The sequence below is a fragment of the Callionymus lyra genome, chromosome 15, assembly GCF_982586985.1.
Source record: "Callionymus lyra chromosome 15, fCalLyr1.hap1.1, whole genome shotgun sequence".
Classification (NCBI taxonomy): Eukaryota; Metazoa; Chordata; class Actinopteri; order Syngnathiformes; family Callionymidae; genus Callionymus; species Callionymus lyra.
This window is the reverse complement of record NC_141832.1, coordinates 8,656,908-8,675,463: the sequence shown is the minus strand read 5'-3', so window position 1 is coordinate 8,675,463 and position 18,556 is coordinate 8,656,908. Positions and strand designations below refer to the sequence as shown.

General features: G+C 41.4%; 2 protein-coding genes across 4 annotated transcripts; both read left to right on the top strand.

Annotated features, from left to right (window-relative positions):
* Nucleotides 1–6,289, top strand: LOC148064786 (prostaglandin E2 receptor EP1 subtype-like). The gene is made up of 3 exons (XM_087809022.1): nucleotides 1–102; nucleotides 2,614–3,405; nucleotides 5,682–6,289. Exons 2-3 carry the CDS (start codon nucleotides 2,623–2,625, stop codon nucleotides 5,952–5,954), a joined length of 1,056 nt encoding a protein of 351 aa, XP_087665148.1. The 5' UTR covers nucleotides 1–102; nucleotides 2,614–2,622; the 3' UTR covers nucleotides 5,955–6,289.
* Nucleotides 6,290–6,830: 541 nt separating this feature from the next.
* Nucleotides 6,831–17,968, top strand: ilf3b (interleukin enhancer binding factor 3b). Of its 3 annotated transcripts, XM_087808990.1 has the most exons (17): nucleotides 6,831–6,903; nucleotides 7,853–7,939; nucleotides 8,330–8,550; nucleotides 9,145–9,316; nucleotides 9,410–9,557; nucleotides 10,635–10,726; nucleotides 12,334–12,429; nucleotides 13,033–13,144; nucleotides 13,205–13,302; nucleotides 13,366–13,477; nucleotides 13,543–13,656; nucleotides 14,143–14,348; nucleotides 14,407–14,565; nucleotides 14,635–14,916; nucleotides 14,983–15,154; nucleotides 16,982–17,410; nucleotides 17,472–17,968. In XM_087808990.1, exons 2-17 carry the CDS (start codon nucleotides 7,937–7,939, stop codon nucleotides 17,594–17,596), a joined length of 2,541 nt encoding a protein of 846 aa, XP_087665116.1. In that variant the 5' UTR covers nucleotides 6,831–6,903; nucleotides 7,853–7,936; the 3' UTR covers nucleotides 17,597–17,968. The 3 variants fall into 3 exon arrangements, with proteins under 3 accessions (XP_087665116.1, XP_087665115.1, XP_087665117.1); XM_087808989.1 differs by having other exon boundaries at nucleotides 14,407–14,916; XM_087808991.1 differs by lacking the exons at nucleotides 16,982–17,410; nucleotides 17,472–17,968 and adding an exon at nucleotides 15,828–16,255.
* Nucleotides 17,969–18,556: the final 588 nt, after the last annotated feature.

Sequence of the window (18,556 nt, the reverse complement as noted above, 5' to 3'; positions counted from 1 at the left end):
GTTGTGACAGCGAGCCAGGCAGCTTCTCCGGCACAGGATTAGGAGCTCACCACCAGGACCTGCCATGACCCGCCTCTGCCCCGACACTCTGGACCTTTGAAGGTGAGCAGAAGGTCAGATATCAACGTCTCGGTCCGCGACTCTGAAGCTGAAGCGAAGCCTCAGAGCAGCTGCTGCGTCTGAAGGAAGATTCTGGAGCATTTTCAAGGGAAAAAAAAGGAGTGAATTCTGATGAAACGATAATGAACTTGTCGTTAATGACGCGAGTGTTGACTTTGGACGACACCCGCGTCTGCAAACATGTCCTCGGTTCCTCACCCGGAGCTGACAAACCTCTCGATCGTCTGCAAACATGTCCTCGGTTCCTCACCCGGAGCTGACAAACCTCTCGATCGTCTGCAAACATGTCTGTGAAGGAAGTCGACTCGTAAATGTGTGTGAAAGAATGTGTTGGAACGAGAACGTGTCCAGACCTTCAGTTTCACGAGCGCAGGGAACATGAAGGAATCCAATGATCTAATGATTCCAGGCGGGTCGAGGGGGCAGCAGCCGCAGCCAAGAGGTCCAGGATAAACAAATCCAACAGCACAGACAGCGTCAGAGCTAGAGAATGAAACTTTATTGATACAGAACCTCAGGTTCCAGTAAGACGAGTGTCCTTCCTGCTGGTTTGGAACAGCCTTGAGAGAATCTTGTTACTTCATCTATGGAAGTAGAAAAGTTTTATCTGAATATTGAAGTTGAAACGACACGTTTTTTTAATTAATTGTTCAGATACTTGTGCGTTTTAAACGTGGTCACGTGATCGTCTGCGCGTCACATGATTGGCTGACAGTTCGATCGAGTAGCTCGGTGCTCTGTTGGTTTTGTCTGATTTTACCGATTTTATAATGAATTTAAAAGGCTATGAATTTAATACTATTGAATTTGGAAAGTTCATTTTTACACACTTTTACACAATATCAAACTCTATGTGTAAAACTTTTGTATATATGTTTTTTAAATAAAAAAAATAACTTTTAAATAAACACATTATTGAATTCAACAATTCAATGAATAAACATTTAACCATTCATTAAATAAACTATAACATGTAATTATTAAAAATTAATAAATTCAATTCTTGAAAAAAATCATTAAAAAATTGAAAATTTAAATTAAAAAATACAATATTCTGATGAAGCTGATATACTTCTTTGAAGGTCAAGCAAATTAAAAATAAAAATCTAATTATAAAAAGTACTTTTGTACGCTTTGTATTGTATGTAGACACTTTTATACCAACATTTTATATTTAATTTAAAGACTACAAAAAGATTAAATTAAGACAATTTATTACTGAATTATATAAATAAGAAAATCGAACTCTGTGTAAAAAAATGCATTAAATTTTAAAAGGTTATAATTTTTAATTTGAATTATTACAAGAAAACTACAAACTTTTTAATTTAGAAATGATTAAATTCAATATTTTTTCTAAATATAATGTAATGATAAAAAAAAAGGTTTAAACATTTGAAGTTAATTCCAAATTAAGGTTAAAATCTTGGAAGTAAAAATTTTAATCTGAATATTGGATTTAATATTTCAGAAGTTGAAATTACACGTTTTTTAATTGAAATTTTCAGATACTTGCTAGTGCGTTTTTACGTGGTCACGTGACCGTCTGCGCGTCGCATGATTGGCTGAAAGTTCGATCGAGTAGCTCGGTGCTCTGTTGGTTTAGTCTGGTTTTACAAATGTTTTAGATTGAATTTAAAATGCTACGAATTTAATAATATGAATTTAGAAAGTACATTTTTACACAATTTTGAATAACAATATTCAACTCTATGTGTAAAACTTTTGTATATATATTTTCTTTAATGAAAAAAAATCTTTTGAATATACAAATTATTGAATTCAACTATTCAATGAAAACACATTTAATCATTCATTAAAGAAACAATTAAATTTAATTAATAAAAATATAAATTAAATTCTTGAAAAATATCATTAAAATTTGAAATGTGAAATTAAAAAAATCAATATTCTGATGAAGCTGATATAATTCTTTGAAGGTCAAGCAAATTAAAAATAAAATCTAATAATAAAAAGTATTTTTTTGTACGCTTTGTATTGTATGTAGACAGTATTATACCAACATTTCATATTGAATTTAAAAGACTACGAATGTATTAATATTGAATTAGAAAGTTTCTTTTTGAACTATTTGAATCTGAATATCCAACAATATGTGTAAAAAAAGTTTTAATTTTCTATTATTTAAGAAAATAAAACTCAATATAACTAAAAAGAAACTATTGAATTTAATTAATCAAAAAAATATTCAGAAAAATGTAAAGTTTCAACATTTGAAATGTAAATTAAAACATTCAATATTTTGATGACACTCATGTACTTCAATAAAACTAGAAAAAAAGTATCATAAATAATTCATATGTAGCAAGTATTTAGCGCCAAGCTAGCTAGTACCTGACATTCGAATCTGGAAAATCGAACAAAAACTTTATCGGAAAAAAACCCCTCAACAAGCTCTTGTTTCGAGCTGGTGAAGACAAGTGTCCTTCCTCGCTGGTTTGGAACAGCCTTGACTCTCTTGGTTCCTCACAGGCAGCAGCGATGCAGTGCCTCAACTCCTCGGCGCCGAACCAAACCCTCCTGGACGCCGACCATGTCGGGCCCCGGCGCAACACGCCCACGTTGGCCGTGCTCTTCATGACGCTCGGCATCTTCTCCAACGGGATCGCCCTGGTCATCCTCGCCAAGGCCTACAAGCGCTTCCGCCGCCGCTCCAAGGCCACCTTCCTGCTCTTCGCCAGCTCGCTGGTGGCCACGGACCTGGCGGGTCACCTGATCGCCGGCGCCCTGGTGCTGAGGAGGTACATGTCCAGCCGGGCCCCGGGCGACCCGGACGCCTCCTGCCTGTTCCTGGGGGGCTGCATGGTGTTCTTCGGGCTGTGCCCCCTCCTGCTGGGCTGCGCCATGGCGACCGAGCGATGCGTGGGGATCACCCGGCCTCTTCTCCACGCCCGCCTGGTGTCCACCACCCGCACCAAGGTGGCCCTCAGCCTCATCTGGCTCCTGGCCCTGAGCATGGCCGTCCTGCCCTGCTTCAGCCTGGGGGCCTACACCTACCAGCACCCGGGCACTTGGTGCTTCATCAGGGTGACGGAGGGGACCCGGCTCACGGACCTGGTCTTCATGGTGCTGTTCTCCGGGCTGGCCTTCAGCTCCCTGGCCACGGCGTTGGTGTGCAACACCGTCAGCGGGGTCACCCTGGTGCGGGCCCGCCTGAGGAAGACCTCCTCGCTGCGCTCCTCCGCCCAGTCACATGACACCGAGATGGTGGTGCAGCTGGTGGGCATCATGGTGACCTGCAGCATGTGCTGGGGCCCCCTGCTGGTGAGTTGCATGTACTTCACTGAAATCAACCTTCAATATGTTTTGCTCATGAGCCACAATTTAAATTGACATGTGATCTTCTACAAATATGGACGTATATTAGTGTCATCGAAATATTTTACATTTCAATAGTATTTTTTTAAATTGTAATGGAAATGGAAATGGAAAGGTTGTTGATTTTTAAGCATTTAATTATCATTGATTTCAATCGTTGTACATTGACAAGCTGGATTACCTCAGTTTTTTGATTAGTTTAATACAAGAATTTCAACATTGTACTTTTTTTTGTTTACACATACAGTTTGATATTATAATAATTCAACAATCATTTGTTTTAGTTCAATATTTTTTCATTTGTAGCATTTTTAAATTCAATAAAAAACGATGGCATCATTTAACAAGACCAATCCAATCGAGCGCCGAGTCACTCGCTCCAACTTAAATTCAGCTGCAAAACAACCATTATTTGCAAAAATCCGGAAATCTAAGCGTTGCTTTGGAATTGAACTAATGCACCAGGGCGTCTACGTTGTCACGTGATCGTCTGCGCGTCGCACGATTGGCTGAAAGTTCAATCAAGTAGCTCGGTGCTCTGTTGGTACTGTCTGGCGTCACTATTATACCAACTTTTATATATTGAATTTAAAAGGATACGAATTGAAAAAAAGTGAGTTTAGAAAAAGTATTTGGGAATTATTAGAATAAGAATATCAAAATGTATGTGTGATAGGATAAATGTTTAATCGTAGTTAGATATTTTTATTTAAGTTACACAATTAAAAACATTTCAACGGCGACATTATTGAGATCAATGATTCCATTCATGCTGCCACACTTTATATTTGCACGGTGAAGTAGTTCCACGGAAGAGGATCATTGAGTTTCTGAGAATCTATTATGAATCCATCAATAAGGGACGTTGTTTGTCTCGGATGAGTGACAGGACGGTTGTTCCTGCCCTGAAGATGTTTTGACTGATGTCTGAGTATTCTCTGGATCTCATTTCAACTACACAATTATTCCATTTTTAAACTTCCAACGAATCGACGGACCCCGAGAGACGCACATGTCCGCGTGTCCGCCTCCACTGAACAGATGGAAAGGTCAGAGGTCAGAGGCTCCAGATGTTGACCGGGCAGTACATCTGGGAGACGAGACTCGGTCGTAAAGACACAAAGTCAAATGACTTCTTTGTTGGTTCGCAGCAGGCGTGGCTCGTCTTTTTGTTTGTACAGTTATTACGGTGAAGGTGTATAAGTTTGTGTTTCTTCGAGTCGCTCTGACTTCTAGTTTGTGTGTCGTTCATGTTGATGGTTTAACGTTTCACATTTTTGCTCGTGTGTGTTTCATAGTACGTTTTTTTTTTTTGTGTTTTTATTCATTTTCAAACGTGTTTTTGTGTGTACTTTTTTTTATGCCCTTTCATGTCTGTCTATATTCTCATTTTCTTTGTATTGTTGTGTTACATTTTCAGATTATTTAAAAAGGGTAAAGGACAAGCTTGAGTAGATAAAGACAAGATTACAAGAAACAAGTTACAGAAAAGTTAAAAACAAGTTCATTTATTATTATATTTATTAATTTTATTAAATGTAGTTGAACTTTTTTTTAAATACATTTGTCAGTATTTCCTTGTTTATACAGTTAAGTTTTGACATTTATGTTTGTGTTTTCTTGTGTGTTATATATACTTTTTTCGTTTTTCTATCTGTAATTTGGTGTTTACTCTCCATTTTCCCGCCTATCGGTTTTTTTTGGCGTTTTTTAACGTGTGTTTAAGTTGTGTTTGTCTGCGATGCAGAAGCTTTTGTGCGTCCAAATCAGGCGTCTCAAAATCTGGTTGGTCTTTTAGCAGCTTTTTTTTTTTAAATGTCTTTGATTTGATTTATATTTTCTTTGTTCTCCCCGTGTCGCGTGAGTTTACTCCAGACACTCCGGTTTCCTCCCAACATACAGAGGTTGATTGAGAACTTGGGGAAATTCTCCATAGGTATGAGTGTGTGTGTGAATGGTTGTCTGTCTTTGTGTGTCCTGCGACCGACTGGCGTCCTGTCCAGGGTGTCCCCTGCCTCTCGCCCAATCAAACTGGGATAGACTCCAGTCTCCCCGTGACCCCCATAAGGGACAAAGCGGTAGAAAATGAATGAATGAATGTTTAGTATTTGATTAATTTTCATGTGTTTTCACTGTGGATTTTTGCCATTTGTGTCTAATTTTAAGTGTTATTTAATGGGTTTTTTCTTGTAAAAGTGATTGACGTGTTGATCTCTCCTCAGATCCTGGGGCTGATGTTGGCCGTCTCCTCCTACCGAGGGACGCCGGACTGCGAGAGAGAGTCGACCACGAGCCTGATGATCATCTTCGTCAGGATGGCCGCGTGCAACCAGATCCTGGACCCGTGGGTCTACATCCTGCTGCGGCGCGCCGTCCTGCAGAAGATCTACCGCATCACCAAGAAGCAGGCCAGTCTGAGGGGCAGCAAGATCCGCTCCCTGCGCCTGGACTCCAGCTCGTCTGAGAAAAGAAAGAAAAACTCTGAAAGTTCATGATGGACGCAAGCTCTCTGTCCGTCATCTCGTGTCAAGGATGTTTTCATAAGATGAAGAATTGTATCATTTTGTTTCACAATATAAAAATGCAGATGTGTGAGTATCATTGTAAAGAAAACTCTTCAGATTCATGTAATTTACCTTGAAACTAAGTTTCCTGTTTCATTTTCAACTATGTTTTGTTCTGATAAACATATCATAATGTAATAAATATTTGTTTGTTTAAATCTTCCTGAATCCGTCTCTACACAAGTCAAGTAATCATGTTTTTTTATTTTAATGAAGTTAATTTTGTACACCTCAGAGACGACAAGATTGTAAAGAACATAAATAAAACAACATATTTGTTAGTTAGCATCTTTGTGTAGTTTTGTGTTATTGTTGTTTTTCTTGGTTTGTGTGAGAGTTTGTATGGTTGTGTGTTTTTTTATTTTGTGTATGAACGACTTCATCTCATAGTTGTTTTGTTTTTTTGTGTTTTTTTTTACACATTTTTGTATGTATGTATTTGTTGCTACTTATTTTTAAATCTGTACCTTTTTTAAGGAAATTATTTTCATTTTCTTTGTAGTTTTGTGTGTCTAAATGATTATTTTTTAATATACTGTATATATTATTGACATAAATAAGATGGTGACACATTACTAAAGCTATCGTTTTTTTATTATTATTCTCGGATTCTTCACATTTTAAAAGAGGGAAATACAAACACGGAGCATAAAACGAAACGTACAAATTGATTTTGATTTTTTTTTCAAACGAATATCTTCGACCAACACCGTCGCCAAGAGACAACGACAAACTGTGAGATTGTCACCCGATTGGTCAAAGGAGCTGCCACTCAAACTCTCTTCCAATGACCGCGGTCGTGGGCGTGACCCATTGTGCTGTTGCTGCCTGCCGAGGCTCGGGACTGAGAGTCAGGCGTGCAACATCCTCCAGACTTACGGTGAGTTTCTCCAATAAAAAATGTCGAACATAACGCGACACGAGAAGGGAAAACGGTGGCGGGACGAGTTGACTTTCACACCGTCTTTCTGTTTTGTCTCAACTCACAAGGGTTTGTCAGAGAAATGCGTTCGGCTTTGTTCGGCTAAGCTAACATGCTAACTGTCTCGACCATTTTGGCGTCTAAAACCCAGACAAATATCTTAATAACGAACACAATGTTTGCTTCCTAACATTAAACTCTTCAAAACGATCAAGGATAAGATGACATTTGTCTCTTGCGTCATGTGTGGGTGGCCTGCTTTTGTTCTTTCTTACCTAACGATGGCGAATGAAAATGGCGTCTTTTAAAAGTATTTATTTGTTGCTACCGTTGAAGTATTCTTTAAACGGGTCAACATTAAAATGACGTTTCTACTACTGTTGCCTTGTAAATATCCTTGTATGTACTGGCTTCTCCCATCTGTTCGGTTATCTGTGGCTTCATTAAAGTTTTGTATTTTCGATTTTAATTAATGGTGAGATCGATAGTTCTGGCCCAGAACTGGGTCAGAACCTCTGGAATATCGACTGTTGCTTTAAGGAATGAGGACGAGGCAACAATTGCTTTTCAACAGCATCGTCACCGGCTTTATTATCTGCTGTTTAACATTAAATACATGTGGTAAATGTTGGCTATTTATAAAGATGTTCAAAGTAAAATAATGTTAATTTTCTGTTAAATTAAACACGTGGGTACATTTTCTAATAACGTGTTATCTTCTATAATAACAGTCAGGGTTTACTTTTAAAGTATTAGGTCTTGTGTACAGTAATAAATTGATTTATTCTACCTTTTAAGTCGACTGACCAGTTACAGTATGAAATTGGTGTCATGACAATCCAAAGCCCTACGTTTTAAGTGCTGATTTGTACAATAACCTCCCCATGTTTCTTCTTTTCTTCCCTAGAGATCCACACCGAAGCTCTGAGTTTGTGTAAAGTCTTTGAGAAATATAAAGTTCTACAGTCTTGGGACGGACGAACGTACAATCATGGTAAGTCTGTCGATCATGTCGGAGCTGTGATACGCTGGACTTCCCTCTTCCTGACACAAATAAACATGTCACATCTAATTGAAGTCACATGGCGGAGAGCTGGTGGCTGTGTTTATTCATCCCACAATGCTGCAGGCTTAAGCGACACATGCTGTGTCTTCCACTTCACTGCCATCTTCTAATTTGACTTTTTTTTCTTCTGCTCGTACTGACACCCTGCTTGTGTAACTGTTGACCCTGGAAGAGATGTGATGTCTGCGCTGTGTCAGGCCAAGATAGAGAAGAGGGCATATGGTTTTCCAGCTGTTATTCTCTAATAAATGCATTGAACATGTTTTAAATCTATAAAACTATACGCTGGTTAATAATCTCTTGTTTGTTGTTGTTAAGCCACCCATGCGCCACAGATCCATGCGTGTCTTCCTGCACGACGACCGCCATGCCATGGCCAAGCACTCCGCCATCTACCCGACGCAAGAGGAACTGGAAAATGTCCAGAACATGGTGTCTCACACAGAACGGGCTCTCAAGGCCGTCTCCGACTGGCTGGACCGGCAAGAAAAGGGAATCGTAAAGACAGAGCCAGATGTTGCAGAGAGTGAGAAAGACAGGTGAGAACATATTTGCATGTAGAACTGGAGTTGGGTATTGGAAAGAATCTGGCGATATGATGCGTATTATGATACAACAATACGATATATTGTAATGGTGTAGTACAAAGGATATATTTGTAGTATTGTCGAGTACTTGACTCAGAATTTACAGACCACATGACTCGACAAAGTCGTAACTACTTACATTTGTTTTGAAGCCAACACCAGCTTTAAAAGCCGCTGGAGTCACTGTATCCTCTCGTCCTCAGTCATCGCCGGGATCGTGCAGAATTTCTGCAGATAGATTGGCCAGAAGTTTAATTGCCACATGAAAATGAACAAACAAACAAACAAATTGAATATTTGCATGTTAGTTGTTAATAAGAAAATATGTATGTATATGTATATATATATTTTTTATATATAATTATATTAACTATAAACCATAAAATAATTATGTTTAAAAAGAAAATATGATTTAAAAGCCTAAAGAAATACAAAACAACACATAATGCTGTTGAATATCGAATTGAAATTGTGAAAACAAAAGTGCGTTATTAAAGTGAATTGAGAATTTCTCACGGAACTAATGATGCGTCTTGTGTTTTGCAGCGAAGCACACAAAGAACACCGCACTCTCAGGGGGGTCATGAGGGTGGGTCTCGTCGCGAAGGGTCTTCTGCTGAAAGGCGACCTAGACCTGGACCTGGTTCTTCTCTGCAAGGAAACGCCGACGGCAACGCTGCTGAAGATGGTGGCTGATAATCTGTCTAGTCAGCTCAAGGTGAGTCGAACCGTTTATCAGAACCAGCACTCGGAGAGCGCATACCTCTGCCAAGGACGCAACTTCAATCGCTTGCGTCGCGTTCCTTTGCAGACGATAACCGAGGAACAGTACGTGGTGAGCCAGCACATCGAGGACGCTACTATCGTCATCGGCAACACCAAAGAGCCTCCTCTGGCCCTTACCATCCAGCTGACCTCGCCCCAGGTCCGGGAGGAAATAGAGAAGGAGGCCGCCGGAGGTAAGCACACGCAAAAAAAACTCCAATGGTTCAGTAGCACTAGTCCTCCTGCAGGGGGTCCTGGCAGAAAAATCACACAGATATTGTTTATTGGGCCTTCAATGGAGCTGGAGGGCAAGAAGACACTGTCAAGATAACCTGTGCTATGTTTGTAGCCTTAAGACTCACTCACGGTTTGAAGAAGATCTACTTTTTTGATGGCCCAATATACAGTAAAGGGCAGTTGAAGGCTTCCTCTGCCAGCGCAGTGATGGAGTTCAACAATGAAATGAAGGCTTACTGAGAAGTTAACCAAAAAAACAACAACTTTGTTGCATGTGTTTTTACTGATGATGAACGGTTTGCATTGCAGCAAAAATGAGTAGCACACCGAATCACAAAAGCTGTCGGACATGTTGTCCTTTAAAGGGAGGTCCTGGGCTGCAGATAAAGACAAAGAAACCCGTGTATGTCTCGCGATCGAAATCCAAAATATTCCACATTAAACGGACTGTAAGAGGGAAGATTAGCCATCAGGACCTTGACCTTATCTGCAGCCCCGTGCTAGTGTTTTGTTTGCTCCGTCACGCCATCAGTTTTGCTGCAGTGTGGACCCGTTTGAATATCCACTATTGTGCATCTGATAACTTCTACCTGTGGTTCCAATTCTGATTCTCTCTGTCAAGCCTTCTAGTTTGTCAATTTTTAGGGACGCTGGACCTTTGACCAACTGGCCGCTCTCTGTCTCGGAAGGGGCAAAGTGCAGTGTACCCAGAATAGGGGGAAAGGGGAGGGGCTCTACCTCCTGTTTACGCCATGTCAATTGTCAACAAATGCTAGAGAAAAAAAAAACAACCTCCCATTTCATACTTTTCCCCTTACAAATGCACGTTCTTGCACCGTCACCACGCTAGAAGATGAAACCTGCATTGATAAGGAGGTTGAGAGTATTTGGTGGTTCTGCAGGGGAGGGGTCCCCCTTCCCTTCCCCCTCCAGCCTGTGGTTTTTTGGGAAAGCTGCCTGTGTTCCCCCTGGCCGCCTGACAGAACTCCCCTTGGTCAAACTGTACCTTGTCTTCTTATTCCACCTGCCAATAGAATCGCTTTCAGTCAACGATCCTCCGGATGCTCTGGACAGGCAGAAATGCCTGACTGCCTTGGCGTCTCTCCGCCACGCTAAGTGGTTCCAGGTTTGGATCTTGTCTTTACTTGTCTCTAAAAAAAAATGAAGTAGTTTTAAGTTTGTTTTTAAGCTCTGTGTTCTTTTTTTCCGTCTTAAATACCATGTGCTTTTCCCCCTCCACCCTTTAATTTACGACTGCAGTAGCATTCCTTATTGATCCAGGTGTTTGGATTTAGAAGATTTTGATTTGTTAACACTGCTTTTTAGAGTAGTTTGTGTTTTTTCTGTGGCTCACCTAACAGGCTATTCAATTGGATTTGATTTTCAAAAAAAAACACCTCAAATACGAGCAGCTACAGGTGCAATATTTCTCTGTGTGTTTTCATTGTCGACTCTTAGAAATATTGCAGCAGGTTCTAAAAGTAAATGCTTGAATAAGACGTCCAGTCATTTCATTTTTATTTATTATTATTCCTGACAAACGTAACTATAGGTTAAATCCTGGGCGTCAAACGCCATCAAACAAGGGACCGAAATCCTTCAGCCGTCAGAATCGTAATCGACAACTGTACGTAGCAGTAAATATAAGTGTTTTTATTCCATTTATCTTAATTGTCTCTGTTTGTTTCCTCCTTTCAAACACTCGCCACTAAATTTCTGTCCGTCAACATACATTGTATGGTTATTGGAAGGCTCTGTATGATTGTTGACACCAATAATCTCTTTGTTATCTTAAACATTGGCATCTTTTTAAAGGTCAACATATACTGGTCATCATCCGGCGGTGCAACGTAAAATGACTTGGTGGACCAGATGGAGCCCCCGTGCCCCTCGTTTCCTAAATGCAATATTAGACTTGAACTGTGTGTGATCAGACATTTTAAAGTTAATTCAGTGTTTCCTTCATTTAGTTATTATTTTTAATAATTTCAACTGTATCTGTGTAAGGCTCTGCCCACTAATGAGCTCTGCTAATGATCCACAATACTCTTAGAACCAGGGTTACGTCTAAGTAACCACAAATTTGACGCACCGACATTAAAGAATTTGTCAGTAAAATTGTGTGATACAAAGTGTAATTCAAGTAAGACGAGGATGTGAAACTCGTGCGACGGTTCAAAAAGCTTGATTTAAAGACTCCGTTGGCACAAGGTCGTCTTCAATGTTGACTTTTCGTTGAGTATTTGATCCACCAACGGTCTCGGAGCTTTACTTTTGTCGCTACATTAACTCGAGCTCCGTCTTGTGACCAGTCTCGGCTCAGATCTTCACCCTCGGATGTCTTGTTTTGTGACGCACGTGTCCGCCGCCCTGTCACCGAATCATCAGGAATATTGCACCTTCTGTTTTCTTAATCCGTCCCAAGGTCCCGCTCAGTCGTAGCTTCGGGTTTTTTTTAACCGAACGTCGACCTCCACTAACCAGTCTCAACTATTCAAACACAAGATTGTTTTGACGTGGAACAGTTCATAATACGATCCTCCCTTCTTTTTTTTTGTCTGAATGCTTCCTTAATGATAACGCTTCACTGTTTTAGTCGTGTGCCTTTTTTCTTTGTGTTGATGGTTCATTGTGTTGGTCAAGCTCACACAGTTGTCGCCATTTGACTGAAGATGGCTTGTCTTCCTCGTGCCCCCCCAACCCCCTTCCTCCCGTCCCTGCTTGTGTCTGCAGGCGAGAGCTAATGGGTTGCGCTCCTGCGTCATCGTCATCCGGATCCTCCGAGACCTCTGCGTCCGCATCCCCGTGTGGACCCCCCTGCACGGCTGGGTGAGATGTTGGATGGTTTTTATGTGGAAGCGGATCAGGCCTCAGAATATTTTAATTGTTTATGTTAAAATTATTTAATTGTATTGTTGTTTAAGCTTTTTATTTTATTCTTTAAATAAATCAATATTTTCTATGTGGAAAGTTTGTGTTAAAAGAATATATATATATATTATATTTACACAAGTTTGATATTCTGTATCCAATAGTTCAAAGATAGATGTTCTAAATTCACTATTTTTGAGTATGTTACCCTTTAAATTCAATATAAACTGGTTTGTGTAATGCTGTCGTCTTGCCAGACTAATCCAAGCGCAGCCCGCCGTAACCTTTGAACTCAAGCCGTAAAACCACCTTTAATTGCAAATGGATGAAGTCTTAACCTTGTTTTAATTTTAATTTGTCATGATGAATTGACGCACCAGCGCTTCTGCGTCACATGATTGGCTGAACATTCATTCAAATAGCTTTATTTATATATATAGCAAATATTTGGTAATGTCTGCAGGCGGTATTACACCAACCCTTTTTTTATTGAATTTTAAAGACTACAAATTAAAGTAAAAGGACCAGAATGACAATCTAACAACTGTGTCGTCCTAACAGCCTCTTGAGCTCATCTGTGAAAAAGCCATCGGCACCACAAACAGGCCGATGGGAGCCGGAGAAGCTCTGCGCCGAGTCTTAGAATGTCTGGCGTCAGGAATCCTCATGCCCGGTAGGAGAAAAGTCCACGGCTTAAAGTTTTCTCTTTTTTTTAATCGCGTGTGTTCTTTAGAATCCGCAGGAATCTCCGATCCGTGCGAGAAGGAGCCCACTGACGCCGTCAGTCACCTGAGCCGCCAGCAGAGGGAGGACATCACGTCCAGTGCACAGGTGAGAAGCACTTTTCCCAAAAATCCCTTTTTGTAGTTGAGCTTGACCTGTCCGTCGTTGCAGTACGCTCTGAGGCTGGCTGCTTTCGGACAGCTTCACAAAGTGCTCGGGATGGATCAACTTCCCACCAAGATCCCCAAAAAGAACCGTACCGAGGCTCCCATCGACTACATAGGTAGAGAGACGAGCAGATGAAGTGTGTTTTGAAGCCAGACTCAATGTTTTACTCTCTGTTTCTAGTACAAATCCCTCCCAGCACAGCGTACGCTCCGCCGATGAAAAGACCCATAGAAGAGGAGGAGGGCACGGACGACAAGAGTCCAAACAAGAAGAAGAAGAAAGTGCAGAAGAAATGTGAGTCACAGGAGACGAGCAGGAATTTACTGGTCGGATCCACTTTTTCTGCCTCCAGCTGGTTCTGTTTATTGTCAAGAATCTGTTGAAATGATACAGAGGCAGCAAAACTATATAGTGATACTGTAGTAACGAGTATATATGTGTAGTATTTTCGAGTACTTGACTCTGATGAATTTACAGACCACGTGACTCTTGATGAAGTTTTAAAACCAAAATATGTCCAAACATCAGCTTTAAAAGCTGCTGGAGTCACCGTATCCTCTCGTCCTCAGTCATTGAGTGAGATTTAATTGTTCCTTTAGTTGCGGAGGATGTAATGACTGCTGCCATCTAGTGTCTAGAAGTTTAATAGCAACACCAATATGAAGAAACACAGTGAATGTTTTATTTTAATTGTCAAAAGAATAAAAAATAACTGTACACCTATTGAAATCTAAACTATCATGAAAATTAAATATTTTTTTCTCACACCCCGACTTTCAGCTGCAGACGACAAAACCGAGCCCACCCAAGCCATGAACGCCCTGATGAGACTCAACCAGCTGAGGCCGGGTCTTCACTACAAGCTCATCTCCAAAACCGGCCCGGTTCACGTCCCGGTCTTCACCATGGAGGTGGAAGTCGACGGGAAGACGTTCGAGGCCTCGGGTCCGTCGAAAAGAACCGCCAAGCTGCACGTGGCCGTGAAGGTGAGGAGGTTTATTTAGCGGGTCCTTCAGAGGACTGAGCAGAGCGTTGTGGGCGCAGGTGCTTCAAGACATGGGTCTGCCCACCGGAGTGGAGGTGAAGACGGAGCCCATGACGCCAGAAGTGGCAGCAGCTCCAGTGGAGATGACGAAAGTCAAGGCGGAGCCTGTCGAGGAGACGCTCGAAGCAGCCGCGCCCGAGACCGCCGACGCCACCGAGGTACCGTCAATGAACGCGTCGACCCGTCGCGACCCCGAGATTCTCACCCCTCGACCTCTCTCTCGACAGCCGCCCCGCCAGCAGGGACCCATCCTGACCAAGAACGGCAAGAACCCGGTGATGGAGCTGAACGAGAAGCGGCGCTGCCTCAAGTACGAGCTCATCTCGGAGACGGGCGGCAGCCACGACAAGAGGTTCGTCATGGAGGTGGACATCGACGGCCAGAAGTTCCAGGGCGCCGGCTCCAACAAGAAGGTGGCCAAAGCTCACGCCGCGCTCGCCGCCCTGGAGCAGCTGTTCCCCGAAGGCAGCCAGCCCGAGACCCTCCCCAAGAAGAAGGGACCCCCCATGGTGAACACCCCCTACCCACCGCTCAGGCGTCGTACAGGAAGTGACGTGTTTTTACTTCCTCTGCAGCACAACCCCGCTGGCTTCGGCATGATGGGACCCCCTGGGAACGGAGCGCCACCTAGAGGTCGGGGAAGGGGGCGCGGGCGCGGAAGGGGCCGAGGTTTCAACAATGGAGGAGGATACAGTCAAGGAGGCTTCGGGTCGTTCGGTTACGGAAACAACTCCAACACAGGATACAGTAAGTCATCATTTCATCACTGGAGCCAAACCATTAAATCCAATTTCACTTAAATTTTTAACAATATTGTGATATTTTAAAACGCTTATCTTAAATTAATAGATTATTTATACAAACAACACTTCTTCCCTGAAGGACAGGCCTGTTTATTATGATTAATCAATCCATAAACCAATGTGAATAACATATTTATTTAAGTTTTGAACCGAAATAAAAACCTTTAATAAAACACCTGGAATGGACACAATAAGAAATGATTTTAAATATCTCACAAATATCAGTGAAAACAAATACAAATGTACATTCATTCATTAATAAGGGCAGAAAAAAACATTCTAATTCACACCAATATGTGTTGTTAAAGTGAAAATGGAAACAATAAACTGAAAATGGCAGCTTGTTTCTGCTGCCCCCTACTGTAGAGTCGGTGTAAACGTCTTTCTTTTGCGTTAAATCTTTGAAACTCGTCCACATCAAACCGTGAAGTCCAGCCTCGTTGCATTTCTCTGCCGTGAGACGCAGTTTCTTCGACACAAACCCTCCGAGTGTGACAGGAGCAGAGACATCAATCAAATCAAATCTGACCAAATCCAAACATGCTGCCACTTTTTGACGGCAAACAAATCCTAATCCGCCATTTGTGTCCTCTTCTCTGCCCTGTCTCACTCTTTAGGTGACTTTGTCTCAGACTCCTATGGCTACCAAGAGTTTGCGACATAGACCCCCCCACACACACACACACACACTCTTAGAACACTAAAACTCTTAAACACACGCACACACACTGAGTCACGGTTCCGGCTCGACTCGTCAGCCTGGAGTCCACGGAGTTGAAGCGACAGCAGCCTCGAGGCGTCGAGTCACGTCATGCATGTTCGCACACTGGCCTTCTGTGGACCACATCTGGACCCGCGGACCCCCGCGATCATGTTTCTGTAGACGCGTCTGTCGGACCAGCGCCCGTTAGACTGAGAACTTTGTTTTTTTGTTTTTTTACTTGAATGTTTTTACACATGGATGAAGCTTTTAATGTGTGTTTGTACCGACGGTTGCCACGGCAACAATAAAAGTATTGAATTCACGCTTTGCTTCTGAAATGTATGTTTTAATGGAACATTTCAGATGTTTCAACTTGAAGGTTTTTATTGAAATGTTCTTTTTTTAAGCATTGGATTGTTTTGTTTTGTATTTATATGTTTAAAGGTTTAATTTGTTTTTATTGAATTCAACAATTTCTATATTGAAAGGTGCATTTTGTATTTTTATTTTCTTTTAACAACCATCCTTAAATTTAATAAACATTCAGTTTGATTTTCATAATTGGAAAATGTTTAGTTTTTTTTTTAATACATTTATATCTTGCTAAATAGTAGCCTGTCACATGATCACCTGTGCGTCCATGATTGGCTGAAAGTGTCTCTGTATTGTCTGGTGACACAGTATTTTTATATTGAATTAAAAAGGCAACAAATTAAAATTAAAAAGGAACATTTAATTTTGAAAAATTCCAATCTTTTAATTCAATTATTCAAAAAAAAAAAGTTTAACCTTTAAATCTACAAATAATTGTATTAAAAAACAAATTCAGAATCGGAATTTATTTATTAACAATTTGGTCATCGCAACTTGTGTTGGTAGTACCTTTTAGAATTAATATATTAAATTATTAGAAAACGAATCTAAAAAAAATAAACATCATTGCTGACAAAAACCTTTTAATAAAAACATGTTTCCACTTTTGAAATGTTTGAGATTCAAGCCTTCAATAATCTGATGCCACTGCTGTATTAGTGTGTGTTTACATCCTCATGTGTTTCTGTCCCACAGGTTACAACTACAACAGCGACGGAGGCCAGAACGGAGGAGCCGGGGCCTCAAGCAGCCCGACGGGTGGACCTCCATCCTCCCCAGCGTCTGGATCGTCGCAGAGCTCCTACGGTTCCTACTACCAGAACAACGGCGCCTACAACGCCAGCACCGCTCCCGCAGCCAAGTCCAAGAAGAAGCCCATGCACAAAGGAGGGAAGCAGTCGTTCTCCGGAGCTCAGGGGGAGAGCGGCGGCGGCGGCGGCGGCTCCTTGGGGGGCTTCCAGTCCGGCCCGTCCGGACAATCCACTTACAACCAGTACGGCTACGGTCAAGGGAAGAAGAACTTCAGCCAGAACCAGGGGGGTTCCGGAGGGTACGCGTACAGCACGGCGTATCCGAGTCAGGTGACGGGAGGATCCGGGAGCAGCCAGAACTACAACTACGACGGTGAGTTCAGCTCGAGGGTCCCGTGATAGAAGTGGATCCGTCAATCTTTTCTCCGCCGCAGGGTTCGGGAACGTGCCGAGCAGCTACGGCTCCCAGGGGTCCGGCAACAACCAGGGCTTCGGCAGCTCCCAGTACCACGCGGGGGGCTACGGGAAGGGCGACGGCAGCATGTACCAGTACAGATAAAGCCGCCGCCCCGACGGGTCCATCAGCTCCAGACATAATGCAGTTCACCGAGGCGACTCCACCGACTCCCTCCATCCTCTCGTGCGTCGCCTCCACGGCCCGCGGTCGATCGGTCTCTCGCGACGACACGTTCCGGTCGTGCCGCGTCATCCGACTTCACCGAGAGATTCGGAAAACTTTCCAAGTGTATCGTCGTCGTCTGGTGTAGATATAAACATGGAAGTAGTTCAGTCGTGAAGATGCTCCCGCTTGTAATTTTGCTTTTAGTCGATTGATTGTTTTTTTTTCGCTGGAAATGTTGCTGCTGAAAATAGCTGCAGGTGTTTTGTTTCTCATCAACTGTTTGTATAAATAAATGATTTTTATTTTGGACTTGTTTGTTGATTCTGTTTGTTACTATATTTATGATGGAAACGGTTGATAGATCGGTTTAGACGGTTCAACACAATGTGATTGTTTTATTAAAGGTTAAAAATAGAATAGAATAGAATAGAATAGAAAATCTTTATTCATCCCCAGAGGGGAAACACACTTTTACAACAGCACAGTTGAAAAAATAAATAAATAAATAAAGTGCAAGGAAATAATAAAAGAGATAATATAAAATAAATAAAAATCTTAAAAATATACAAATTATTTACAAAATTAGAAATTTAACACTATTAACAAAATAAAATAGAATAAAATAAAATAAAAATAAAATAAAACGCATGAGAAGAAAAACACACTACGGATTAGCATCAGGATATTTAAAGTAGAGTTAAATATCCTGACACCAGTTGGGATGAAAATACAATTGATTCTTACTTTCTCAGCATTATATGTGGATTTAAATGACGAGCCTCTGAATAAAAGATGATGCACATATTTACCTACATAATTAATCCACTTGCTTTCATTTATTTTCAAGGATTTACATTTATTTTTACAAAGTTTGGATCTGGAAACGACAACATAAAA

What these genes read in the sequence shown, in the direction of transcription:
- LOC148064786 (XM_087809022.1), top strand. Translation starts at nt 2,623, where the DNA reads ATGCAGTGCCTCAACTCCTCGGCGCCGAACCAAACCCTCCTGGACGCC. An exon ending in TGTGCTGGGGCCCCCTGCTG is followed by an intron (nt 3,406 to 5,681) that starts GTGAGTTGCATG and finishes ATCTCTCCTCAG; the next exon opens with ATCCTGGGGCTGATGTTGGC.
- ilf3b (XM_087808989.1), top strand. An exon ending in GTCAGGAATCCTCATGCCCG is followed by an intron (nt 13,145 to 13,204) that starts GTAGGAGAAAAG and finishes TGTGTTCTTTAG; the next exon opens with AATCCGCAGGAATCTCCGAT. An exon ending in GAAGAAAGTGCAGAAGAAAT is followed by an intron (nt 13,657 to 14,142) that starts GTGAGTCACAGG and finishes CCCGACTTTCAG; the next exon opens with CTGCAGACGACAAAACCGAG.